We start from the raw sequence: 27247 nt of genomic DNA on the forward strand, positions 1-27247 counted from the left end.
CTAGGTCACCACCTTCCATGGACTTCTTTCCCCCGTACCAGACAGACAAGCTGATCAATATGCAGGCCTTTCTCGCCATGGGCTTTGAGGATTCGGACAAGGAGGCAGCTCAGGAGGTTCCTCTTCCTCTCCAGGGTTCGGCACTCGTCCTCCTCCACACTCAGGTATGTCTGGGGGGGGAGCAGCCACAAGGCCTCCCCCCCAGGCTCCTTCTCCACCTCCCGAAGTCGCAGCACACCTGAGACACATCCACCCAAATCCACCCCCCCACATATACTTATATACTTCTCTGATTTATGGGATCTGGAGACAGGATATCTATCCTTAGGCTAAGTAGTAAGGCCTAGAATCCCCTGCTCTTTCCTTCCTTCTCCTCCCCTTCTACAACTCCCTGTCCTATCCTGAGGAATGTTGTCCTGAATTAGGGCAGAGAAGTCTCCAGCTGCTGTTACCTACCCCCAGGTGGGAGGCCCTGGCCTTCCTGGAGGGTCAGGGGGCCAAGCCCTGAAGTGAGGGGCTCAAGTGCTTGCATCACAAGCTCTGAGGGCAGGTCTGAGGTCTGCAGCAGAGTCTCCAAGGCCACCTCCTGGAGAAAGGAATCAGAATCAGCCAGAGTTTGGGATTTTAGGGGTAACCTAGCACTGACCTGAGGGATGAATATCTCCTGCAACTCTGACAAGTATTTTATATCTCTGGAAAAACAGGTTAGTAGTGACAGGGGCAGAGGAGAAAAAAGAAAAGCTTGAGAAAAAGTATGGAAAACAAGAGAGACAGGAGCATTCTCCAATTGATAAATGGTCAAAATATGAAGAATTTTGGGAAGAAGAAATCAAAGTAATATGTAGTCATAAAAAATGCTCTAAATTATTATCGATTAGAGAAATACAAGTTAACACAACTTTGAGGTATCATCTCAACCTATCAAAGTGGTTAAAATGATAGAAGGGGAAAACAACAATTGTTGGAGGGAATGTAGAAAAACTGGCACACTAATAAATTGTTGGTAGAGCTGTGAACTGAACCAACCATTTTGGATAGCAACCTGGAATTATGCCTAAAGAGTTTAAAATTGTGTACATTATTTGACCCAGAAATAATACTATTAGGTCTTTCCCTAGGTGATGAGGGGAAAAGGAAAGGAATCTTTAAAGCTCTCTTTGTGCTGACAAGGAACTAGAAATTAAGGGTCCAATAATTGGGGAATGGCAGAAAACAAATTGTGGCATATGATTGTTATGGGATATTGGTGTACTATAAGAAATGATAAGCAGATTGATTTTAGAAAAACATGGAAAGCCTTACATGAAATAGTGAGGACTGAAATGAGCAGAACCAAGAGAATATTGTATTCTGTAACAGCAATATTGTTTGAAGAGACAATATTATCTGACTAGCTGACAAGCTAAGAATGGCTAAGCTATGACTAAGCTATTCTGAATAATGTGAATATTCAAATCAATCACAAAGCATTTATGAAGGAAAATACTATCTGATATACGGAAGTATATATATTATATGGTTCCACATATATATCTATATCAAATGGTAGCCTTTTCTAATATGGAGTTGGGAAACAGACAACTTGGAACTCAAAATGTAAAAAAAATTATAAAATGTAAAAAAGAATATAGAAGCAAAGATGGGGATAAAGAGATAGATGGGGGTGGTACCTCCATTTGGTTAAAATGCAGAAGAAGCCACATCTGTAATGTAGAGACATGAAGAATCTGAGCTCTGAATGACAGTTCGGCCCTGCCCAACCATGACCACTGCAGTAGGCGCTGTGACCCCAAGACTGGCCGATTCTGACCTAGTAGATAGGACAAGAAGGAATACTCTATAGCATTCCTTCCCCCTCCAGTACTGTACATAGAATTATAAATTTGAAACTTATTTCCTTCTAGGAATTTCAGTGATCTTCTAGTTCAAGTCCATTTTAGAGAGGAGGAAACTGAGTTGGAGAAAGCCAGGTGATTTGCTCTGGGGACACCCAAGTAAGAAATGGCAGAGTCAGAATATGAACTCAGGTCTGTTAGCTCCAAACAGAACAATCGTCCCACGGTATCACCGGCCTATGGTTCTGTGTGTCTATCTCTCAATCAGTCAATTTATATTTGTGGATAATCTGATGTGTCTGCAATCTCATTTTGGTAGTTCCAACAGTGCAGATTGAAACCTATCCATGTCTACTCATCCTCATTCCTGTCCTCCTGAAAATCTGCCCTATGCATGGTGATTGGAGTTCTTAATGACAGTAATAACAGCTGATCTTTTATACAGAGCTCTAAAGTTTACAAAGAACCTTTTAATCTCTTATTTACAGAAGAGTCTTAAAAATGTCTACTGGGACAGGTAGATGATGCAGTATACAGAGCACCGACCCCAGAGTCAGGAGGAGCTGAGCTCAAATCTGGCCTCAGATACATTAATAGTTACTAGCTGTGTATGAGAGAGACAGGCAGAGGGGAGAGACAAAGACAGGGAGACAGACAGAGAGAAGGGGGGGGGGAAGAAAGGGAAGAGGGAGACATGTTTATGTTAATAACTTGCCAATAGGTGGGATTTGAATTCATCTTCTATCTCTCAAAGATAATACTCATCTGCAATATGAAGGGTCTCTACTGACTATATGTCTTGCACTCTGCTTGTTGCTGTTGGAGGAATCATAACACTAAGGACAGGAACCTTTCCTTCACTCCCCTAATCTCACTAGTTGATGGGCAAGGGCCATTTCCCCAGAACCCCAACCACCAATCTGCACAGATGCCATTAGAATCTCCTGTTCTCTTAACTTATTAAAATCACTTTTCTCTTTACTCCCTCCTAGACAGATGCCAGCTTCCCCCTGCCCTCCAAGGGAGAGAATATGTAAGTTCCATTCAACTCTCTGTCGTCTGCATGAGCCTCAGCCCTTCTAGTATTGCAGCTTTAAGGTGAATATGACCACTCTCACCCTGGGGATGGTCAGGGAATTGCCACCCACAGTCCACTCCCAGTAAGAAGATAAGACTACAGGGCCTCACCACAATGGCAGGGGCACAGTGGACTTCCCTTCAGCCCTGCCCCTGAACTCTCCAATATGTATTGTCTCTCTTAGTTAGAATGCAATCTCCTTGAGAGCAGGAATTATTTTTGCTTGTAGCACTTTGCACATAGCAGGCACTTACTAAATTTTCCTTATTTTCTTTTATTCCTTCACCATCTCTGTTGTCAATCCTACTAGAAAGGTGAGACTCATCAGAGTGGAAAGTAACTGAGAGCAGGAACTGTGTTTCCAGGACTAAGTTTGGAGTTCTGTGAGGGCAGAGCAGGGATCAAATGTTTTTAGACTGCTTGCGTGGTTTGAAAATTGTCCCCTCAGTGGGTAACCTTCACACTTGTCCAATTCTGATATGTCAAGGAGAAGTTTCTGGCATTAAAAATATTTAAATTAAAGCAAGCAAAGGAAAAATAATTCTTGTTGCATGACCCTGGTATTGCTCTTAGCACTGGCCCTGGCTGTGCCTGAGTCTTGAGGACTTTGTCTCTTTCATTAGAGAGGAAGTTCTCCCTGAGGATGGATAACATGCTTCCCTGTTTCAAATGTCTTCTATTTCCAGAATCCAATATAGGAGTCTGTCCATAACAGATATTTAGGGGATGTCCCACAATGGAAAAGACCCTGGCCTGGGAGGAAGGACATTAGGATTCTAGTCTAGCTCTTCTGTGACTACTTGTGAGATCTTGGGCCAATTATTTCTTCTTGCTTGGTCAGTTTTCTCAATTATTAAATGAGGATATTGGCCAAAATGACCCCTGAGGTTGTATCTGGCTAGCTTGCTTAGCCTTCTATTCCACCAGAGAAAAAACAGATTGGAGGGAACGGCTTCTCAAGCACGGTGATGTGCTCCCTCTGGTGCCCAGAGATGAACCTTTTGTCCGCCTTTGATTTTGCTGTTAGGCAAAAAAAAAAAAAAAAGCTGTCCTACTTTTCCTGACCCCGTTCCTTCTTCAGCTCATTTTACAGAAGAGGAAACTGAGGCAAACAGAGAGAAGTGACTTTCCCAGAGTCAGCCAGTTAGGAAGTGCCCAAGGCCAGATCTAATTCAGGAAAGGAGTCTCTCTGATCCAGGTCTGGGCTCTATCCGCTGGGCCACCTAAATGTCCCCCTCCCTTTGATACCAAAGAATTTTTATCTTGAATATAACATGAGATTGGCTCACATAGGTTTAAAGTGGGAAAGGTCTGCAGAAACCCTCTGGCCGTCCCTCTCGTTTTACATAAGGAAACTTGAGTCCAGAGAGAAAGGAAATGATTGATCCTAATGATGGTAGCATTGTCCCAGGTGAACTTAAGTGACTTGCTCAAAGTTGGTGGCAGGACCTGAAACCAGGTCTTCTAACACCAAATCTAGTGCTCTCTCTGTTGAGCCAGAGGTGACCAGCTTCATCTCCATCCTCTCCCATCCCTCCATCACCCCAACCCCACCCCAAGTGTCAAGGTTCCAGGTCATGACCAGAAACTTCCCCCTTACTTTTCCTCTTAAACCAGGACTCCTCTCTGGATGGGCAACCCACCCCTCCTATTCTGTAGCCCCACATCCCAGCTGTGCCCCCACCCACTTACTCTGACTGTAGAAGTTGGAAAACCGGGTGAGGCTGGTGCTGAGAGCGGGGGGGAAGTACTTGGTGGGCTCGTGCAGGTAGCAGAGGGGGGACACAGGCCAGCAGCGGGGAGACAGGACCAGCACAGACACTTCAGGGACTGGCTCCTCAGCCACCAGCTCCTCCACTGGCTGTGGGGACAAATGTCTCTCAGGGACCTTCCTCCTTCAAGTCGGTCCAACTTAACAAACATAAATCTTACTCTGCACAAGGCACTGGGACGGGTGCTCTGGGGAATATAAACATAAATACCACATATCCCTCTTCTACCCAGGGAAGGGATTCCTTAGCTCCATATATTTTCTGTCTGCCCCTCCTTAAATCCCCTATCCCTCCCCTTCCCCTGGGGATGGGCTTCCAGCCTCTCTGTCACTTCATCTCCTCCGGAGGATGGGTCCTTGGCCCCAGATCTCACCTCCTTCTAGGAAAGGGTCCCTAGCCCCAGATCTCACCTCCTTCTAGGAATGGGTCCCCAGCCCCAGATCTCACCTCCTTCTAGCAAAGGGTCCCCGGCCCCAGATCTCACCTCCTTCTAGGAATGGGTCCCCGGCCCCAGATCTCACCTCCTTCTAGCAAAGGGTCCCCGGCCCCAGATCTCACCTCCTTTTAGGAAAGGGTCCCCGGCCCCAGGTCTCACCTCCTTCTAGGAATGGGTCCCCAGCCCCAGATCTCACCTCCTTCTGGCAAAGGGTCCCCGGCCCCAGATCCCACCTCCTTCTAGGAGTGGGTGCCCGGCCCCAGATCTCACCTCCTTCTAGGAATGGGTCCCGGGCCCCAGATCTCACCTCCTTTTAGGAAAGGGTCCCCGGCCCCAGGTCTCACCTCCTTCTAGGAATGGGTCCCCGGCCCCAGATCTCACCTCCTTTTAGGAAAGGGTCCCCAGCCCCAGGTCTCACCTCCTTCTAGGAATGGGTCCCTGGCCCCAGATCTCACCTCCTTCTAGCAAAGGGTCCCCGGCCCCAGACCTCCCCTCTCTCATCTCACCTCCTGCCGAGGCTGGGTCTCTGGCCCTTGTCTGTCACCTCCTCTTGAGGCTGGGGCCTCAGCCCCTGCCTCTTGCTCACCTCTTCCTGGGGATAGGCCTCCAGCCCTTGCTCTTCATCCTCTTCCTGTTCCAGGAATTGCTGGTCGATCTGCTCAAGCTGGAAGAGGTGGAACTGGTGCTGCAGCTCCTCCGACGTGCTCAGGCTGCTCAGCATCTGCTGGGGTAGTCGGTTGGGGAAGCAGAGCCCAATCTGCTCCAGCACGGCCCGCTCCAGCCAGCTCGGGCCCAGGCTCAGGAGGCGGTCTGCCAGATAGTACCTGCAGCGCACGTAGCCCAGGCCTTACTGAGGACGGACTCGGTGCCCTCCCAGCTGCTTCCTGCCTCGGCTCTGGAGGGCCCCCGGAGTCCCCCCTCAGCCACGACCGCCACCCCCGGTGCCGCCCCCGCCGGCTCTCTGAGGCCCCCTCACTCACTGGTAAAAGTGCTCAAAGGTGGTGGCGAGCTCTAGGCCAGACAGGACCATCATGGGCTCCAGGCTCCGCTGCAGCTGGCCCAGCATCTCTTCCCCCTGAGGGCCGCCCACGCGGCTCCTCTGGATCTGCTGGTCGATGTGCCGGGCGAACTGCTCGCTCACCTGGGCACGGGACAGAAGGCGGAAGCAGTGGAAAGGGGGCAGAAGGAGGGGAAGAAGGGAGGGGGCGAGGGGACTGGGAATGGGGGTGGGGGAGGCCGCCCCTCTGAAGGGGGAGCAGGGAGGACTCACATGGGCAGCGGTGAGGAAGGAAAGCTGCAGAAGAGCCCCAGAGAAGCCCTGGCGCAGGGCCAGCGTGAAGGCTGCCCGCGGCCCAAAGAGCTCCGCCCCAGCGCTCTGGAGCCGTTCGTAGATGTCGCAGTAGCTGGGCACGAGGTCCGGGGCCTGCCAGGCCGCGGTCAGAAACCTGCTCACCTGAGGGCAGGAGGCGGGAGCATGAAGGGGCGGCCGGGCTCCTCTAGGCCTTCCCCACACCCGCCAGCCCCCACCCTGCCCACCTGCTCTTGTACCACTCCCCTCCAACACTGGGTGATACCCCTCAGGCTGCCACCAGGAGGTCCCAGTCCAGCCCCCGAGTTCAGCTCCCGACTCTTACTATTCTTGCCATCTGTGGAGACAGAGACCGAAGGAAAAAAGTCCTAGAAAGCTCTCCTCAATCCAGCCCTCCAGCATTCCAGGATGAAGGGCAGAAATAGAAAGAACATCACCAAGAACTGACAACATGAACCAGGGCCATCAAAGGGATAAAACCATGGAAGAGAAAGTAAAGGGAGGGAACAGCTAGGTGGCTCAATGGATAGAGCACCAGTCCTGGAATCAGGAGAAACTGAATTCAAATCTGGCCTCAGACATTTGACACTAACTCTGCAAATCTGAGGAAGTCATTTAACCCCAAATGCTTCAAATTCAAGGGAAAAAAAATTGAGGAGGGAGGTGGGTGCCACTCTCTCCCCAAGGATGACATTTCCAGAGACTCACTAGGCCAGGTGAGTAACTTGGACTGGAGACCCGAGGGAGGCTCCACATGCACCAGCAGGTGAGTGAGACATCGGACACGTGAGGTAAAAGCATCTGCTTGTTCCTGTTTGTTCCGGGCCTTCTCTCTGTGCTCCAGGTACTGGCTCAGCAGCCAGGCCAGGGGGCTCACCCCACTGCCATCTGAGAAGGGAAGACAGTTCAGGAAAAAATAAGAAATTATGGGCTGATTGATGGGATGGAGGCTGAGCAATTACTGGTAGGGGCAGTTCTTGAAAGAAAGCTATCAAAGTAAAAGTATAGGATGGTTACCCCGGGCAGTCATTGGGGAAGATGTTACAGGATGGCTACCAGGGACACTTCTTGAGGAAAAGTTCTCAGAGCAGAACTTGTACAAGTTACCAGGAGCAGTTTCTGGGAGAGAGGCAAGGGGATAGTTACCAGGGGCAGTGATGCTCTGCACCAAGGGGCTGACCAAGGCTTCCCAGCAGGTCCTTCCCAGTGCCTGGGCAGCCTCATCATCAGGGAGGAATCGATCTGCAAAACTCTGCTCATGGCGCAAAGCCCCGTTCAGTCTGGTGACAGGGTCAGGAGCTAGAGGCACGAGCCCCTGGCCCCAAGACTATCCCTCAATACAATACCCTGAATGTTCCCGTGTCAAGAGCCCCCCACAGACATCAGGAGGGCCTCCTCCCCCAGAAATGCCCTATCCCCCTCTCTGAAAACCCCAGACTCTCACAGGTTGTGACTCTCACCCCACCCTCTTCCCTCCTGTCTTGATCCCCGCTCCACCACACCTGCTCCAGCCTCCCCACCTTCCCTCCCGCCCCCACCATGTCCCTCTCCACACCTAGGGCAGAGCTGCAGCAGGCGCTTCCGGTCCTGAGCAATATCTTGACTCCAGGCTTGGGCTCGAACAGTGTAGAAAAGGTGAGTGCGGCGACACAGCTGCTCGCGGAACAGTGGCCAGAAAGTGGGTTTGGGGCCCAGAACCTCCACCCCTCGCACACGGGTGTCAATGCCACCCTGAAACATGTGACTGTCAGTGACTTTCTGCAGCAGCCGGACTCCCTCCCCAAATCCGTCTCCCCACCACTGGAGGCAATTGGGGCTAAGCGACTTGCCCAGGATCACACAGCTAGGAAGTGTTTAGTGCCTGAAGCTGGATTAGAACTCAAGTTGTCCTGACTCCAGCCTGTCACTTTGTTTACTGTGCCATTTAGCTGCCCTATGCTAGAGCTAGCTATTATTTTATCCAACCCTCTTTTTTTTTCAGAATAGGAAACTGGGTCCTAAAAAATGAAATTATTTATACAAAGTCTCTCAGGTAGTAAGTGATAAAATCAAGATTAGACTCCAAACTTCGTAATAGCAATAGCAGCAGCAGCGGCAGTTAACTTTGTTACTATGTTGTCATGTGTCAGGCAGTGTGCTAAGTGCTTTACAATTATTATCCTACTTGAACTTCCTAACAACGCTATTATTTTACTGAGGCAAACATCAGTTAAATAACTTTCCCAGGGTCACACAGCTAATAAGTGTCTGAGGCTGGATTTGAACGCAAGTCTTTTTGATTCCAGCTCTTCATATTATGTCATCTAGATGCTCCAACTCTTATCAGCTGATTCCAAATATCACAATCTTCTCAATACATCTCCCATATTTCTAGGAGTATACTATTCATTGGACTTCTTCTCAACCAATTAAATTAAACAAACTAGTATTAAATGCCTATTATATACAAGAAAGTGACTAAATCCCCACCCTCAAGAAGCTTACATTGAGTCAGCTCCATTCAAATTGTGTAGGTACCTGATCCCCTTGCCTAAGATATATTCTTGTTCTCCCTTCCTCTCTCCTTCCCTCTCTCTTTCTCTGTGTCTCTGTCTCTCTTTTCCCCCTCCCCTTCCAAAAGCTCAGTGTCATTGAATGGCTTTAGCCCTCTCTCTCTACTCCCTCTTCCCTCTCTTGATGCCAGCCCCTTTTACCTGCTGGCAGCGCTTGATATGGATCTGTAGGATGGGCCAGAAGCGGGTCATGTTCTCCAGAAGAAGCACCCGCGTGTCAGAAGGCATGATGTTTACCTGCATTGGGTCGAGAAGAGTTTGTAATCCTCCTGACAGAGAAGCAAAAGTTCTACATCCTGTTCCTGACACTTTCTTCACCTTCACTGCCACCCCCTCCCCAGATTCTACAGATCTTCTGGAACTTAAAACTCTGGTTCTGTCCCGTTCAGGGAAGAGTCAAACTTTCTCTCCTTGAGGAATAGGACACATGAGCTCACTGGGGGACTGGGTTCTCCCCACAGTGGGGAGGGGAAGTGATGCTCACAGTGCTGAGCTTTGTGCTGACAGAGCGGGCATGGTCTCCGCCCAGCACCACCACCCGGGCTGGCATGTAGCTTGAGTCTTCCTTAGACACCAGGAGAATCAGCTGCCTGGAAATAAGAGAGGGAAGAAACTCATCAGTGACTAGATCCATGGGAGAGCTCAGAAAACCCCTTTACCTTGGCTTCAAGAAGTTATTATTTTCCCTCAAGCCAAGCCACAGAAATTTTGATCATATTTCTAGACTATGGAGGGTGTGTGTGTGTGTGTGTGTGTGTGTGTGTGTCTGAGAGAGGAGGAGAGACAGAGAGAGAGACAGACGGAGATAAACTAAGGTACAGAAGTGTAATATGTTTGTCCATAGCACAGAAAAGATGTTTTCAAGGCTTTCTTTAACCCATGGAGTCCCCACCTGACAACAGCCCCTCGGTGCATGTGTAATGTGATGTAGTGAGACCCTGTAGTGCCGCTGGACTCCCAGTAAGTCTTGGGGTTTTGGTCAGTCAGCTTGCTGGCCCCGAGAGAATTGGACGACACCTCCATCTTCTCCCAACACTTGTCCTTCACATCCACATCAGAGCCTGGGGCCAAATAGGAAGGAAAGAACAAATTTGTCTGGTTGAGAAAAGGACACGGGACAGAGAATTATAAGGAGAATCATAATGTCTGCTGCTAGAGCAATGGAGGAGTGGCAACGCTATTGGGCTGGGTATTGGGGCTGGGGGAGACAGCCACTGACCCTAGCCAGAGGGAGGTGGAGGACACTGACCCTGGCAGAGATGCCTGAGGAAGACGTCAAAGAAAGGGATGTTAATGGGCCGGTGGGTTCTTCGGTGCTCTTCAATCTGGCCAAGAACCATCTGTAGTAAGACCACAGGGATGGAGGCAACATAGAGGGGGACAGAGGGACAGGAAGGAGCACAGTAACAAAAATAAATTTGTATGTGGAAAAGGTCGAGGTATAAAGCAATTCTGTTCACTCTTCCCATCTAAACCCTAAAGAATAACTGTCATAGGAAACTGACAGCAGACAGATGGACTCGGGATAAATTGAGACTTTTTTTTGGATATGGCCTATGCAGTAATTTGTTTGCTTGACTAAACTATGTTAGTTAATAGGATTCTGTTTCTCTTTTTTAATTAACAGTGAGGTGTGGAGATGGGGAGAAATGTTGGATTGTTATTCATTGAAAAAAATTAAATTTACTTTAAAAATCAAGGTGTTAACAACATAGAATTGTAGTTTCTCATATAAAGCCTCTTTTTCTATTGTATGTATATGTAAATGCCTGTCTTATTTGGTGTTTAAATTCAATATAAATTATATACATATATGTGTGTGTGTGTGTGTATGTATGTATGTATATTTGTAAATTCAAAATAAATTTAAAAAAAAGAAATCAGGCACAGAAAAAAATAACCTCTGATCAATCAGATCATTAGCCCAGCCCCGCTTCACCAAACTAGGTTACTAGCCTATGTGCTGTTCTTCTTTCCTTCCCCTTCCTCTCTTGCTCTAAACTCACACTCTGACCCAGCCTCATCTCCTACCCCTTATCTGTCTTCTTCTCCTCATCTCCTCATCTCCTACCCCTTATCTGTCTTCTTCTCCCTAGACTCTACCTGCCTCCTTTCCATCTTCTCCCCAGTTCTATCCCCTTCATCTACCATCCTCCTAACCTGGATGCAGCCGGCCAAGATGCTTTTGGTGAGGTTGCTATAAAGCTGGGCGTGCTTCTCATATTCGCCCACTAGATCTTGGAGCTCAGAGCCCAGAAACAGTTGTTCCTTGTGCTTGTCCAGGGCCTTGGTGAGAATCTCTCGAGCTCCCAGCTGGCACAGAACCACTGCGCAGTCCTTGTGGAGTGTGACCAGGCGATGCAGGAAACAAATTAATCCCTGGACCACCTAGAATGGATATCGAGGCAGTGTAGGATCAAGGTTGTTACTGAGGCCCTCTTGCTGTGGATGCCCTATTGACCATCCTGCCAAGAGGAAGATAAACCTTATTTTGCCACTTTCCATTCAAATCAACTAATTGACAAGCATTTATTAAGCATTTGCTGTGTGCCAGGTAGTGGGCTACATATCCAGTACCCATCTGGGGGTGCCTGGGGCTCAGCTCTCCTTAGCCACAAGCTCCTCCTAATTGAGGTTACTAAGAACACCACCCAGGTATCCATGGGTGCATCTGGCTGTGTGAAACTGAGAACCCCCAGGGTGGCCAATGTTCCAGGAATCTCTGGACTTTCTCCGGCCCCTACCCTCTAGGTACCTCATGGTCTTTGTTGAGTGTTCTCAGGCTGGCCAAACAGGAGGAGGCCACTTTGTGCCAAGGAAGAGTTGAGTCCACACAGACATCCAGGAGACAGCTCAGTATTCTGAGAGTCCAGGAAGAAGGGTTTCAGATGAGAAGATGGACACATAGATTGAATGTCAGGACCATATTTGTTACTCTCTTTTATACTTCAACACTCTACTTCCCACTTTATACTCCAAAGAGAAGAAGGATGGGTTGGGTGAAATATAGGTTGGGTTACAATGACTAGAAACCAGCAATTTGCTTATGCAAAATTTATTAAATCAGTATTATTATTCCCATTTTACAGGTGAGGAAACTGAGGCAAACCCGTTAAGTGACTTGGCATGGGTCACAAAGTGAAAAAGTATCTGAGGCTGGATTTGAACTAAGGCTGGCACTCTACCACTGAGCCACCCAGCTGACCCTAATGGAGAGTTTGGACTAGATGTTGTAAAGTATTTTCTAACATGAAATTTTATACTAAAAACTCCAACACTGTATAGTCTATCTTGTAATGTTATATATTCTAAAATCCCTCCCAGATCCTATGTTCTATGCAGGAATATTTTAATTCTAAGATCCCATCCAGCTCTGACATTTCAATTCTTTGTTTTTGATAAGGAGGGGTTTGTGCAAATACTCAGGTGTCTGCATGACTGAATGGAAAGAATCCTGGATTTGGGGACAGCAAATATAGGTTCTAGATCTAGCACTGTCATTTACTCCCTATGTTATCTTTTGAGTCTCCATTTCATTTTTCTGGCTCTCCATTTCTTCCCTTTATAAAATGAGGGGCACTGAATGAGATGAACTCTAAAATCCTATATTTCTTTTTTGCTGCCATTTTTTTCAGATTACCTAGAGGAGGCCATGGGCAGTAGTGGGGCTGCTGCACATTTGTAAACGTGCACAACCATCTGCCTGGTATACCTCTGAGAAAGGGCATGCAGGCTGTGTGTGCACATCAGGGAGAGCCTGCCTAACCACTCAGGTAAATGAGATTGCAGTGTATAGATTGATGTAGGCTCCCTCCCTGGACTCCACCTCCAGCTTTTTAGCTAGAGTCCACGAAGATAAAACTACCAGTTTACCAGATGAATAACAGCAATAACAATCGCCAACATTTATATGACATGTTAAAGTATGCAAAGTACTTTACAAATGTTATCTCATCTCATACTCACAACAACCCTAGAAAGTAGGTAATATTATTAACCCCATTTTGCAAATGGGCTAATAGGCAGAGACCTTTTCCAGGTCCATATTGTTAGTAAGTATATGGGGTAGGATCTGAATTCGGGTCTTCCTGACTCTAACGCTTTCTCTAACTACTTAACTGCCTCTGAGGCAAGAAGACAATCTCATGGGGGTGAACATAGTCCTCTTTGCTTGTTTACTTGTTTTCCTTCCAAACTCCTGGCTGCCCCCACCCCTACCCGCATCCCCTCACCTCAGCCCAGTCATTTGAAGGGCCTTGTTCTCGGGGGTCTCCAGGTTCTGTAGCAGCAGCAGGAAGGCTTGGGGCTGGTGCTGGAGCTGCCCCAGGAGCCGGCTCACTTGACCCTCCCCAATGCCCTCCTGGCATATGCTTAACTCCAGCTCCAGGAGCTGCTGTCCAGAGGGCTCTGCAGCCCCCATGAGGCTCCGAAACAGCAGCTCAGCTGCAGCCCCAACAAACATAGGGTGAAGAAAGGGGGTGACAAGAGTTGGCTAGACTTAGAGAGATGAAGACCCTAGAAAATAAACTGGAAACATTTTTTCCCCTTCAATAAATGAATCAGGGGGAAGAAAGCAGTTTTTGGTTACCTTCCATTCAAAAGTCATGGGCCAAATGTTATTGTTCCCTGCTGATTACCTACCCCACCCCAAATTTTGCCAGATTTTTGCCTCTATAGGTCTTTACATGTTCCAACAGAAAAAAACAAAAACAAAATATGATTTTATAGAGGAAGTGGAACATATACTATGGAGCAGATTATATGTTTTTAAATTAACAAAGAGACTTTACTTCCATAAAATATTAAAAAAAATTATACTGCACAAATTATCTCTTTTCCCCCAAATTGTCAATTTCTTCACCAAAAACAATAACAATGCAAAAAAAGCTACCTTCCACCCACAATTTCAACATTTCTAAAAATTATTTATCTATAATCACATCCTTCCTTTCTGCTCTTAAATCAGAAATTTCCCTTGTTAACTCCTGATACTCCTCAGTCTCTTCCCAGCTGCCTTCTCTATTGGTTATTACCTATTTCATTTCCCAGAAAGGGGTTTCTCTTACCTTCTGGTGCTGTTGATGACTCCTCCACCTCTAGTGATTTAATCTGCCCTTTCACCTCCACCTCTGATTTGGTGTCTAGAAATGGGGCCTCAGGGCTGCAGGTGTCCTGACCAGGCTCTGGAGGAGTAGGATTGGCTGAATTCTCCACAGGCTGTAACCTGAATTTGTTGTAAACAATCGAATTAAGCAGGTCATTGTGGGTGCTGCCTTGAACCTGCCTACTGAGTGCCAGGACCAGCTTCTTTGCCAACTCCACAGATACTTTGAGTTCACCAAGGGCTTCTTCTTCCACAGGCTGTCATAAAACAGGAAGAAAAACATATTACACAGGGCTGCAGGGACTGGGAGTTACTGGAGGTAGGAGAGCATGCTTCTGTTTTTCTGTTGTTTTTTTGAGAGTCAATTAGGATGACTTGCCCAGAGTCATATAGCTAGTTAGTATTAAGTGTCTGAGGCTGGATTTGAACTCTGATTCCAAAGGTAGTGCTCTATCCACTGAGCCATGTGACCACCCTTAGGGAAGGGTATTTCTGGATGTCCTTTCCATTTCCCTCCACTCCAGGACATCACAATATATGCCTTTCTACACCTTTCTGAACACACCAGTTCCTCTCTCATAGAGCTCCTGGTTCCTACTTCCCAGCTTTCCTACCATAGCAAATATCTACCTTAGTTTTTCTGAAACTATTATCTTCATTTCATGCAGAACAATATTATTCCATCACATTGATAAAACAGCAGTTGTTCAGCCATTCTACCACTGATGGACATCCCTTTAGTTTCCAATTCTTTGCTATTACCAAAAAAATGCTGCTATAAAGATTTCTGTATATATAACTGCTTTTCCTCTCTTTGAACTTTTTTGGGATATAGACTTAATCATGATATTGCTGGGTCAAAGGACATACAGTTTAATAGATTTTTGGATATAGTTCCAAATAGTTTTCCTGAATAGTCATACCATTCCACAGCTGCATTAAAGTACCAACAGTGCATTAAAATATATGCTTTCTCCCAGCTCCTCCAGCATTTGTCATTTTTTTTTTTTTGGTCAACTGAGTCAATCTGATGGATGTGATTTGGTACCTCAGAGTTGTTTTAATTTGAATTTCTCTATTGTTAATTTAGGGCACTGTTTTCAAATGCCTAGATAAAGATTTTATTTCTTCTTTGTATCTGTAGGCAGATACAAATACTGTCTATTTGTATTCTTTGATCATTTATCAATTAGGAAATGGCTCTTGTTCTTATAAATTTGACTCAGTTTCCCATGTATATCTTAGAAATGAGACTATCAAAGAAACATGATGCAGAGAGCCATTCTCCCTCTTACTTTCTCCTAGCCAGTATACTTACCATTTCTTGCTTCTAATTTTAGCTATATTGGTTTTATTTGTACAAATCCTTTTTAATTTTATGTAATCAGAATTGTCCATTTTGCTTTCTCTGATCCTTTCTATTTCTTGCTTGGTCATGATTTCTTCCCCTTATCTATAGATCTGAAAGTTAATTTTTTCCATGCTACTCTAATTTATTTACGATATCACCCTTTAAGTCTGAATCGGGAACTCATTTGCAGTTTTGGTTATTTCACATTGCAAATACTGGCCTATATTTAGTTTCTGTCAAATGCTTTCCCAGTTTTCTTAACACTTTTTGTAAAATAGTGATTTTTTTGCCCTAATACAAGAGATCTTTGAGTTTATCAAAAACTAAGTTATCGTACTCATTTTTCGGTATGTTATATGCCTAATGTATTCTACTGATCAACCTCTCTGTTTCTTACCCAGTACCAAACTGTTTTTTTTTTTTTAAACAATTACATCTTGAAATAATTAACAATTATATATAGATTATATATTGCTAGGTTCCTTCCTTTTCATTAGAAAAATTGATTCCATTTAATTCTTGATTTTTTTGTTCCTCCAGGTGAATTTTGTCATTTTTTCTAGTTCTACCAAATAATCCTTTAATAGTTTGATTGGTATGGCATTGGATAAATACAATAATTTAGGTAATAGCATCAATTCTGTTATGTTGGCTCAGTCTATCCATGAGTAATTAACATTTTTCTAATAATTTAGAATTGCATTCATATAGACTCTATGTGTGTGTCTTAGCAGGCAGACTTCCAAGTATTTTAATGTAGTTATTTTATTGGCAATATACAGAAATGAGGATGATTTCTGCAGGCTTATTATTTACCCTTCAACTTGGCTACAGTTTTTAATTGTTTCAATAATTTTTTAGTTGACTGTCTAGGGTTGTCTAAGCAAATGGTCGCATCATCTCCAAAAAGGGTTAATTTTATTTCTTTTTCTAAGTTTATTCCTATAATTTACTTTTCTTTTCTTTTTTTATTATAGCTAGCATTTGTAATACAACAATGAAAGTAATGGTAAAAATGGACATCTCTACTTACTGTGCTAAAAAAAAAGAAGACATACTGATCTTAATGGAAAGGCTTTTAACTTGTTCATAATACAAATCATGCTCTCTTGGTTTTAGATAACTAGTATTTATAATTATTATTATTATTATTATTATTTATTTTTTTTTTTTTTGCTGAGGCAATTAGGGCTAAATGACTTGCTCAAAGTTACACAACTAGGAAGTATTAAGTGTCTGAGATCAAATTTGAACTCAGGTTCTCCTGACTTCAGGGCTGGTGTACCACCTAGCTACCCTTTTTCCAGTGTCTTTTTTTTTTTTTTTTTTTTTTTTTTAGTATTTATAATTTTTCAAAAAGTTTAATTTTTTATACTTTCTATTGTTTTTTCTTTAAATACAGAGTGAATGTATTTTTTTACTAACTTATATCCTATTCTTTCTTTTAATATTTTTTAAGCATATAAACTTTTTAAAATTCTTTTTTTAGTTCCAAATTCTCCCTTTCTCTCCCCCCATGCAGTGAAGTCAAGAAAAACAAAACCTATTGCAAATATGTGTTGTCATACAAAATGAATTTCCACATTAAGTCCTATTTCCCCTTCTATCACCCTCTCAAAAGCAAGAAAATGGGGAAAAATCGGTTTTAATCTGTATTCTATATCCATCAATTCTCTGAACAGAAATGGATAGTTTGTTTCAACATGAAGCCTTTGATTTGAATTGTGGCAACTCATCATGTTTATCTGTTACTGTGTCTTTCAAAGATAATTTTTTTAAAACAATATTGCTGTGTAGAATGGTGTATTTTTTCAAAAAGTTTTTTTCAGCATCTATTAAAATAATCAAGATTTTGTTGTTTTTATTATCAATATGGTCAATTATCTTTAGTTTTCCTAAGATTGAACTAGCTTTATATTCCTGATATGAATGCTGTCTATTTATAGTGGTGTATCATCTTTATGATGTATTATTGTATTCATTAAGGAAATTGGCTTATAGTTTCCTTCTTTTTTGTCTCTTTCTGAAGTAAGTTGTAAAGACCATATTTGTGTCATAGTTAGTAAGACTTGTTTAACTATATTTTCTGTCCAGTCTATGTAGTATTTGAATTGTTCTTTAGATGTTTGGGGGTATTTGCTTCTAAATTCACCTAGTCTTAGGGCTTTTTTTTGGGGGGGGTTCATTGTTTGGGCAATTTCTTTTTATAAGAAAAGACCATTTTAAGTATTCTAATTCTTGTTCTTTTAATCTAGATAATTTATATTTTTGTAAATATCAATCTGTTTCATTTAGACTATCAATTTCTTGGCAGACAATTGGGTAAAACAGCTTTTGATAATTGCTTTTACTTTTTATTCATTAGTTATAAATTCACCCCTTTATATTTTTGTAATTTTTATATATTTTTGTAATTTGCTTTACTTCTTTCTTTTTAAAAATTAAATTAACTTGTGGCTTATCTATGTTATTGTTTTTTTCCTTAAAAACTTGGCTCTTAGTTTTACTAATTTATTTAATCAATTTAAAAAAAACTTTCAGTTTTGTTCATTTTTCCTTTGATTTTTCAGGATTTCTATTTTGATGTTTATTTGGGGGATTTTTAGTTTGTTGGTTTTCTAAGTATTTTTAGTTGTATGCTTGATTTAATGCCTTGCTCTCTTTTTTGTGAAAGTATTTAGAGAGATAATTTTTCACTGAATGGCTATATCCCACAAATTTTATTATGTTCATTATTGTCATTATCTCAAATGAAATTATTGTTTTTATGATCTGTTCTTTGACCCACTCATTCTTTAGAATTAATTTAGTTTCCAATTAACTTTTATCTTGGCTTTAAAAGCCCTTTATTGAATATAATTTTCATTTCATTGTGGTCAGTAAAACATGTATTTGAGATTTGTTTTTATGCATTTGTGAGATTTATATTCCCTAATACATGGTAATTTATTTAATTGGTGAAAATGCCATATACATAGCTGAAAAATAATACTATTTTCTATTCGTATTCAATATTCTACAAAGGTGATACATATGATAATATGTCACTTTTAAAAAGTTCTATTTGGTGAGCAGGACCAGATCATTATTTACTTCAACAACAATACTATATGATGATCAATTCTGATGGACGTGGCCCGCTTCAACAATGAGATGAACCAAATCAGTTCCAATAGAGAGCAATAATGAACTCAACCAGCTACACCCAGGGAAAGAACTCTGGGAGATGACTATGAACCACTACATAGAATTCCCAATCCCTCTGTTTTTATCCACCTGCATTTTTTATTTCTTTCATAGGCTAATTGTATACTATTTCAAAGTCCAACTCTTTTTTTATACAGCAAAATAACTGTTTGGACATGTATACATATATTGTATTTAACTTATATTTTAACATATTTAACATGTATTGGTCAACCTGCCATCTAGGGGAAGGGGTGAGGGGAAGGAGGGAAAAAATTGGAACAAAAGGATTTGCAACTGTCAATGCTGAAAAATTACCTATGCATATATTTGTAAATAAAAAGCTATTTTAAAAAAAGTTCTATTTGGAATTCAACTTTTTTCTAGTTTATTTTCTGGCTGTTTTTTTTATTACAGCCTGAGAGAGGTAAATGAGATTTCCTTATTACATAGTCTTACTGTCTATTTTCTCCTCCTTTAAACTTTTGTTTAAAGAATTTAAAGTTGTGCATTTAGTATACATTTAATGTTGATATTAATTCATATTATACCTTTTAGGAAAATAGAGTCTATTTATCTTTTAATTGGATCTAATTTTGCTATTTTTTTGCCTGATATCATGATTGCTATCCTTGACTTTTTTTTGTAACTATACCTAAAACATAAAAGATTCTACTCCAGGCCCTTTTTTTTAGCTCTGTGTGTATCTTTCCATTTTAAGTGTGTTTCTTGTAAATAACTTTTTTGGATTCTAGTTTTTAATCTATATTGTCTTTTTATGTTTTATGAGTGAATTCATCCCATTCATGTTCACAGTTGTGACACTATTTCCCTCTATTCTATTCTCTTATAATTTTCCTTCTCTTTTTTCCCTATCCCCTCCTAAAGAATTTTTTTTCCTTTCTGACTAATATTTCCCTCTTATTCTCCCCCTTTCCCTAAACCTCTTTCCTTATTTCCCTATTGGGTAAGATATATTTTTGTACCTCATTTAACTAGTTCAGATGAGAGTGAGGTTCAAGAATCAGGTGCTTCCCCTACTGCTTTTTATATTATATAAACTCCACCCTTGTGTACTACATTTGTGATAGATCATTTCTCCTATTCTTTCCCTCCTTTTCTTTCTTTTTCAGTGCATTCCTCTTACTTACCATTCTTCTTTTGAGATTATATAAACATAACAAAATCTGGGCCCTCTGTCTAGTTAAATTCTTTTTTATGACCCCTAGTGGTGACAAAATTCTGAGAGATTATCTGTATCATCTTCCCATATAAAAAATATAAAGTTTAACTTAGTCTAGTTTCTTATGATTTCTTGCTTATATTTCTTTTCATGACTGCATTGATATGTCAAAATTTTTATTCAGCTTTGGTTATTCTATCAGGAATACTTGAAATTCTGTAATTTCATTAAAGGTTCATTCCCCCTCATACGATTATACTCAGCTTTGTTAGGTAGGTTATTATTAATTGTAATTCTAGAGCCTTTGCCTTCCAAAATATTATATTCCAAGCTCTTCATTTCTTTATAGTAGTTGCTGCTAAATATTATGTGATCCTAACTGGTGGCTCCCTAGGATATGAATTCCTTCTTTCTGACTGCTTGCAGTATTTTTCCTTTGACCCAGGAGCTCTGGGTTTTGGTTACAATATTCTTGAGTTTTCCTTTTGGTGTTTCTTTCAGATTACCAGTGGATTCTTTTAATTTACAATTCTTTAATTGCCCTTTGGATCTAACATGTCTGAACAGTTTTCTTTTTATTTATTTCTTTATATTTATATTTTAATATATTATATAAATATAAAGTTATATTTATTAATATATTAATAACACATTAATTTAATATTGATATTAAATATTATTTATTTATAATAAATATTATATATTTAATATAGTGTCTAGGATCTTTTTTGTTCATTTGGATAGTTCAATGATTCTTAAATTATTTCTTCTCATACTACTTTTCAGATAAGTTGTTTTTTCTTCTGTGAGAAATTTCATAATTTTTTCCTATTTTTTTTCAGGCTTCTAATTATGTTTTATTATTTCTTGATGTGTCATGGGGTCATTATCTTTCATTTGGCCAATTCTAATTTTTGAGGAGTTATTTTCTTTGATAAGGTTTTATACCTTCTCTCCCTCTTTCCCCCAGCTTTTAATTTTCTTTTCATATCTTTTTTCCCCTCATTTTCCAATTTTTCTTCTTCTGCTCTCAATTTTTAAAATAATTTTTTTATATCTTTCTAAAACTCATTTTAATTCTTCTAGGAATTCTTATTGTATTTGTGTCCAAGATACATTTTTTTTCAAGTCTTTGTAGATGTTTTCAAGATATTATCTTCTTCAGTATTTATTTTTATCATAGCAGTCTTTTATGGATAATTTTTTTTTAATCGCTAATGCTTTCCAACCTGCTTTTTTACTTAGTGCTGGCACTGGAGGTGGCTGGGATGTCTGGTCTGAGTTTTTTTCTTCTTATGTCCTATTGCTTTCACAATTCAGTCTGGGAGCCTGTAAGCTTTCAGTGCTCCCAAAGTGGATATGATTTAGGGAGAGGTCTGTTCTCGGCTGTCCTTGTCTGAGCTCTGCAATTTCTTTATCAGTTCCAGGTCTGTTAGCTTGTCCTTGTTTGGAAGTATCTACAGAATGCTGCTGTATTCATTCACTTAGCCTGCTTAGAGGTCTGAGGGTTTAGAGCAAGTGAAGTGCTGGTTTCCTTTTGGTCTGGAATTTTTTCCCTGGTTACTTCACTGAGGGTTTAGTTCCTGAGTTAAAGGCTAGAATTGAGTCCCTGCTGTGCTTCTGTGCTCAGAGCCATACAACTACATTCTCTTAAACAGTCCCTTGTTCAGTAAAGGGTTCATCTAGAGTTAACAGCAATTGCTCCTCTCCATCCTGGATCAGTGAACTGGAACCGGATAGGGGGTTCTTGCCTCAAGGGCTAGTTTGAAGTTCCTGGAGATCTCTCTGGCTCTGATTCTTCCTTTCCCGGTGTCCTCTTTCAGTCCCATGTTTCATGTTCCTGGTCAGATCCTGTTCCAGGATCTACAGACCCATCTTCCTATCATTCTAAGCTGTCATGGACTGGAAAAATAATTCATTGGGACTCTTTCTTGGCTTTCTTGATCAGAATTCAAGAATTCTGTGCATTTTGTAGATCAAAGCTTCTCAAACTGTGAGTTGCAACCCCATTGTATAACTGAATGTGAGGGGGGTCATAAAATTATAACTTATTATCAGTAAATTATTTGTATACCTATTTTAAACACTTATATATCTGGAGTTGTATAAAAATATATTAGGTGAAAAGGGATCATGAGTGGAAAAAGTTTAAGACCTGTTTAGATCACTGTGGAAAAAGAGTAGTAAAGAACTAGCCTCCACTGCTTCTTCTGCAAACTTGATTGCTATTCCTATTCTTTCAACATTTCCCTTTATGACAAACTTTTCAGAGCTCTCTCCATTGAGAGACAGAATAATATAAAGTGTTGAGCACAAAAATTGGTGTCAGGAAGACCTGAATTTCAAATCCTGACTGAGACACTAATTTGTATAACCTTGGGCAAGTTACTTAATCTCTTTGAACCTCAGTCTCCTCATCTGTAAAATGGGTATAATAAGAGATTGGTTTTTGGAGGTTTTTTTAGGAGGATCAAATGAGATAATGTATACTGAGCAGTTTACTACATTCAGGATTCTTCATAAATGTCAGCTACTCCTGTCATTGTTCTTTAAGTATGTTCTAGTTTGTGAATGTCTCTTCAGGATATATCCTGACCTATCACTGAACTCCAAACTCCAGATGTGGTTAGATAAAAGCGCAGCACAGTACATTAAGACAATCATGCCTCCCTATTCTGGACACTATCCTTCTTTAAATACAGCTGAAGACCACATACACTTTTTGGGATTCTGTGTCACATGACTCCCTCAGAATAAGGATACAGTTCACCAAAACCCTCAAATTTTAAATGATTTATTAAAAAGTTTTAAATTAGAGGCAGCTAGGTGATACAGTGGATAAAGTACCAACCCGGAGTCAGGAGGTTCTAAGTTCAAATATGGCTTCAGATATTGACACTAGTTCTGTGACCTGGGCAAATCATTTAACCCCAATTGCCACAAATAAAAAAAGATTTAAATTAAATTAAATTTAAAATTTAAACCTTAAATTTAAATTAAATTTACATTCCCCAAGACTTCTCTAGAACAACTTTCTCATTTTACAGAGGAGGAAAATTACTTGCCCAAAATATTTTTCGTCTTGATTATTCTCTGTGTTGCTGGTATTCTACATTTGTCCTGTTATTTTGCTGAAGCTACCTTCAGAACTTCAGACTTACTATCCCTATTAAATATCACCTTATTCAGAATAAAAAGAAAAGGGTCAAGAACACAGCCTTAAATAACTTCCCATCAACCAATCTTCTGAGAGGGTCTGGTTGGTTAATAAATTCTGAACTCATCATATTATCATCTAGTCCACATCTCATCATCTAAACCCACCATGATATTGTGGGAATCAAGTACCTTGCTGAATGATTTGTCTATAGCTTCTCCTATCATGTCTCCTTTTGCCCTACCTCTGTAACAAGTCCTCGCCTAAGCCCAACATACCTCCCCATCCGAGTTCTCCTGGAGAAGCCGGAGAAACTCTTGTTGCTCAGGTCCATCCAGCTTCTTGATGAAGAAAAGAAGTTCCCACCATTCGGCCTGGCTCAGACACCCAGACTCTGTGTTGCTCTGAGCCTCAGCTTTAAGGTACGGCAGAGCATACAGTCCCACAACGGGTTTCCACTCTGAGAACGGACGTGCTGTTGGCACAAGCATAAAAAGTATTGACCAGCTGTTCAGGAGAATGTGATACTGGTCACAGTCAGACCAGCTCAGGGGCCGCCTTTTTCTTTGGTTACTGTTCCTCTAATTCAGGTAAGCCTCTCCCCCATACATTACTCCCCTGGGAATGCTTGTCTCTCCAAACTCACCTATACTTGGGGCCAGGCACCTGCTGCCCCCAGTTCCTTTCTCTGGCTCAGTAGTAACTTTGTCCTCAGTTACAGGACCCAGAATCTCCACCATGTGCCAGTGCACCCAGTATGTGCGGCCTGTCGACTGCCACAGCACCTGGAGTAAAGAGTGGAGGAAGTTTAGTCGCTTGGGCCAGGGGGGCATCCTCAGTTAGAGACCCAGACCTGGGGCATGTCAGGCCCCTTCCCATCAGCCACTAAAACATCCGGGGCTTGGGCAGCTCTCCCCAGAGTGGAGGCTAGGGGAAGAGCATACAAAGGACCCAAACTCTGTCAAATGAGAAGAGAAGGGAGGTAGCAGTATACTCGGTTGTTTCTGTCTCCTTTCCACTACCAGGAACCTCTCTGTCTGGCCTCTCAGTGGTTCAATCTTTTCCAAACGGCCATTCTCCCTGGGGCTAAGGTAGGGAGACAGTCCCTCTCCAGCCTTCCCCTACTTTCTCTAGGGTCTCTTTCTTTTCCAGGGATGCTAGTCTACCTCCCCCGCCCCACCCTCGAGGTCACCAGTTCCAGCCCACGGACACAGACCTGCACAGGGGGCATTCCATTGTTGCTCTGCCGAAACTCGCCTTGGTCCCCAGCACTGATCTCCTCATAATCCTCCAGCATTCGAACGCGCATCCCTGGCTGCAGGGTCTCCTGGACGTAGTCCGCGTAGCCACTCAGGCTCGAGAACTCAGACCGAGGCCTGAAGGCCCGGCTCGGCCTCCTGGGGGAAGCAGGGGGAAGCAGGGTGGGGAGGATGGTGCTCGGCACAGAGGACCTGGGCTGAAAGATAGACCGGGCGGGCCGAGGGGGAGACGCAGGCTGCCTCCCTGGGCCCCGGTCCCATCCCATGCCCCGAACCAATTCTGAAATCAGGTTGCCCATGGCCATGCTAAACTCCAGTTCCCTCTGGCCACGGCTCTTCTCCACACTGGAGGACTTGTTAGGGGAGCACCGGTTTCCCCACTCCCCAGACCCTGGCTCCACACTGCTACTTAGCTGGTCCAGGAGGGACGTGACACACAAGTAACGCTTCACTAAGGAGAAGAGCAGCTTTCCGGGGATCTGCAGGACAAACACCCTGGGCTCAGGGCACTGGCCTCCCGGCTCTGCCTCTTCCAAGCACGCTGCCAGAGAAGGGAGGACAAAAGCCCAGCCTGCGCCCGCACTCCCTCCCGTTACCTGGGGCAGGTGGATCCCTTCAAAGGCCATGCAGTGCTCTTCGGAGGATGTGGTCTCTGCAAACAGCTCCAACAGAGTGGAGCGGCTGTCAAAGTCCATGTGCTGTTCGATGCCATCCTGCTGGCTCAGTGACAGGAGCACATGGGCCCTGCTCCCTAAAACACAAGCCCTGCTCTGCATCCTGTCCCAAAAACCCATCTACCGCCTGCCTTCTGCCCGGTTCTCTCTCATCACCTGCTTCTCACTCTCTCCCACCCTCCGGCAGAACCAGGCCCTCTCCCACCAAAGGGCTCCCAGGACCGGCGGGCTCTGAGGGCTGAGACCCAGCCTCACACAATAACCTGTGCACTCACACCTGGCCGTTCAATTCTAAACTCTGTCTCTTTCTAGTCACCCCCCTCCTCCTTCAGTGGGGGTGCGTTCGCTCGGGGAACCGAAGGGTCCTGACCCCCTCCTTTGCCAAGGGCCCGATCCCAGGTCCTGCCGGGGTCCTGCCTCTTTCCCGCTTCCCCTTTCCTTCCCTGCTGGCCCTCACCAGCGTCGTGGGCCGCCAAGGCCTGCAGCATCTTCCCGGCACTCCTGCGAATCTGGGACTCGGGGTTGCCCAGCATGTGCATGAGCAGGTCCAAGGCCCCCGTCTCCCGGAAGACGCCAGCCAGGGGTCCGATGCTGGCGTAGGCGCTGAGCACGTGGATGGTGTGTAGCACCGAGGCTGCGGGACTCGAGCTCCCCCCCCCATCCAGCTGCCGGGCGGCTCGACGCACCAGTCCTCGGACGTCTGCGGCCATCTCTCCCAGAGAGGCTTCGTCCAGCCCCCCGGCATCCCGGGGAAAGGCGCCCACGCTGCCCACGGGTTCGTGCTGGGGCCCCTTGGCTGGGGCTCGCTCGCCAAGGAGCATGGGGCAGTTGGCGTAGACCTCGGGGGCAGAGAGCCACATGAGGATGTGCTCTGCCTTGCCCTCTATGGAGCTGCCGCTGCCCACTCCGCCCTCCTTCCCACGCTGAAGGACAGTCCAACGGATCAAGTACTCTGGATGCCCATCGTGGCCCTGGCGCTGCCGCAGCAGTTCCTCGGGGTACGCCTGCAGTCGTGGGCCCAGGGGCACCAGCAGGTCTCTGCTTCTGCGTTCTCCCACCATCCTGGGCACCTACAACAGAGGAAGAAAAGGAGCGGGGTGAGGAAAAGTGCTCGCTGTGAAGTGACTCTGTGGGGAGGTGGAGACTGTGGGGCAGAACTGACTTATCTCATCAGAACAAAGGGAAGAGGAGCCCAGAACCAGGGATCCAGGGCAGGGAAAAACAAGGCTGTGGGGCTGCGGTAGGTTTGGGAAGGAGGATGTTACCGGAATGTTTCAGTTGCCAGATGGATGAAGCTACAATTGAGAGACTATGAAAGGTAAATTGAGGAATCTAATTTGGGAAGATAATATGCCATTTGTTCAAGGATTAAGAAACATGATAATAGCTCTACCCGGAAAATAAAACCCTGGGGAAGAGTGGGAAATGATAATAGGGAGGGGGGGAGTGGGAGTGGGCTGGCTCACGGAAGGGACCACCGAGAGGAGGAGGATTCATGCAAATATAATAGCTGGGGCACGGGCAGGGAAGCAGGGAAGCAGGGAAGCAGGGAAAGCAGGGTGTGGCGGATGCAGAAGCCGACAGGAGGGAGTAGGGTCGCAGGGGTTGACACGAGTCCCAACCAGAGCTGCAGTGGAGCCTAGGGCAAAAGGGGTGGGGTGGGAGGCGGGAAGGAGGAGAGCGAGAGGATGGAACGTTCCTCGGATGGGACCCACTGCGCCTGCGTAGTGTCACTCCGGAGCCGAGATACTCCCGGACCAGGAGGAGATGTGTACTGCAGTCGTGGGCTCAGGGGCCCCGGACTGGGGTTGGGCGTGAGGGTCAGATCCCGAGATTTGGGATAGCTCTGACACGGGGAGGAGTGGAGTCGGAATGATCCCGGACTGGAAGAACACTTCTTCCAGACCACGTTTAACTGCTCTCAGAACAAGGAGAGCCCAGCTGCGGTACAGCCGCACAGGGCGAGAAATGGCCCTTCCCAGCTCCCGTTAATTCCCTGGCAGTGGCTCATTTCCTTTTGGCTAGAGAGCACTATGGAAAGCCGACGGGCTTAGGGTGGGGGCGAAAGGAGCAGATGGGGCGAACCCATGTTCCGCCTACCCTCTTTTCCAGTCCCTGAGGTTCCCCAGCACGTCCCTCTCTCATCCCTATCCCAACACCCCGCAATAGACCTCTCCTCCCCTCCTCCCCCCTCCGTGCTCTTGGTCCGTTCCTCGTCCTGCCAACACCGCAGGTGCATTCCCCTTCCAGTCCCGACACTCCTGCACGTCCTATCCCCAATCTTTCTGGTATGTTTCTGGTATCCTCAATGCCACTGGCACGTTTCCCCTCCTCTAACAGCTATAACAACA

At 44.2% G+C, this 27247-nt stretch overlaps 1 protein-coding gene across 4 annotated transcripts in view; it reads right to left on the reverse strand.

The window, feature by feature from the left end:
- Positions 1–27207, reverse strand: part of CUL7 (cullin 7) — a 29831-nt gene extending 2624 nt beyond the window's left edge. The window contains exons 1-25 of one of the 4 annotated variants that reach the window (XM_051996984.1): positions 26162–27207; positions 25354–25966; positions 24819–24973; positions 24180–24701; positions 23610–23748; positions 23242–23438; positions 14049–14343; positions 13215–13425; positions 11738–11843; positions 11143–11370; positions 10232–10322; positions 9875–10043; positions 9467–9572; positions 9124–9219; positions 7986–8161; positions 7577–7710; positions 7139–7318; positions 6658–6767; positions 6392–6574; positions 6102–6262; positions 5708–5945; positions 4606–4774; positions 1671–1810; positions 457–586; positions 39–238 (exon numbers count right to left, since the gene is read on the reverse strand). In XM_051996984.1, the coding sequence (XP_051852944.1) occupies positions 39–238; positions 457–586; positions 1671–1810; positions 4606–4774; positions 5708–5945; positions 6102–6262; positions 6392–6574; positions 6658–6767; positions 7139–7318; positions 7577–7710; positions 7986–8161; positions 9124–9219; positions 9467–9572; positions 9875–10043; positions 10232–10322; positions 11143–11370; positions 11738–11843; positions 13215–13425; positions 14049–14343; positions 23242–23438; positions 23610–23748; positions 24180–24701; positions 24819–24973; positions 25354–25957 (4740 nt within the window). In that variant the 5' untranslated portion in view covers positions 25958–25966; positions 26162–27207. Of the gene's footprint in view, positions 1–38; positions 587–1670; positions 1811–3813; positions 3934–4605; positions 4775–5707; positions 5946–6101; positions 6263–6391; positions 6575–6657; positions 6768–7138; positions 7319–7576; positions 7711–7985; positions 8162–9123; positions 9220–9466; positions 9573–9874; positions 10044–10231; positions 10323–11142; positions 11371–11737; positions 11844–13214; positions 13426–14048; positions 14344–23241; positions 23439–23609; positions 23749–24179; positions 24702–24818; positions 24974–25353; positions 25967–26161 lie in introns of those variants that run through there. The other 3 variants (XR_007953529.1, XM_051996987.1, XM_051996985.1) reach the window with 3 other exon arrangements.
- Positions 27208–27247: the final 40 nt, after the last annotated feature.

Source organism: Antechinus flavipes, chromosome 4 (genome assembly GCF_016432865.1).
Source record: "Antechinus flavipes isolate AdamAnt ecotype Samford, QLD, Australia chromosome 4, AdamAnt_v2, whole genome shotgun sequence".
Lineage (NCBI taxonomy): Eukaryota > Metazoa > Chordata > Mammalia > Dasyuromorphia > Dasyuridae > Antechinus > Antechinus flavipes.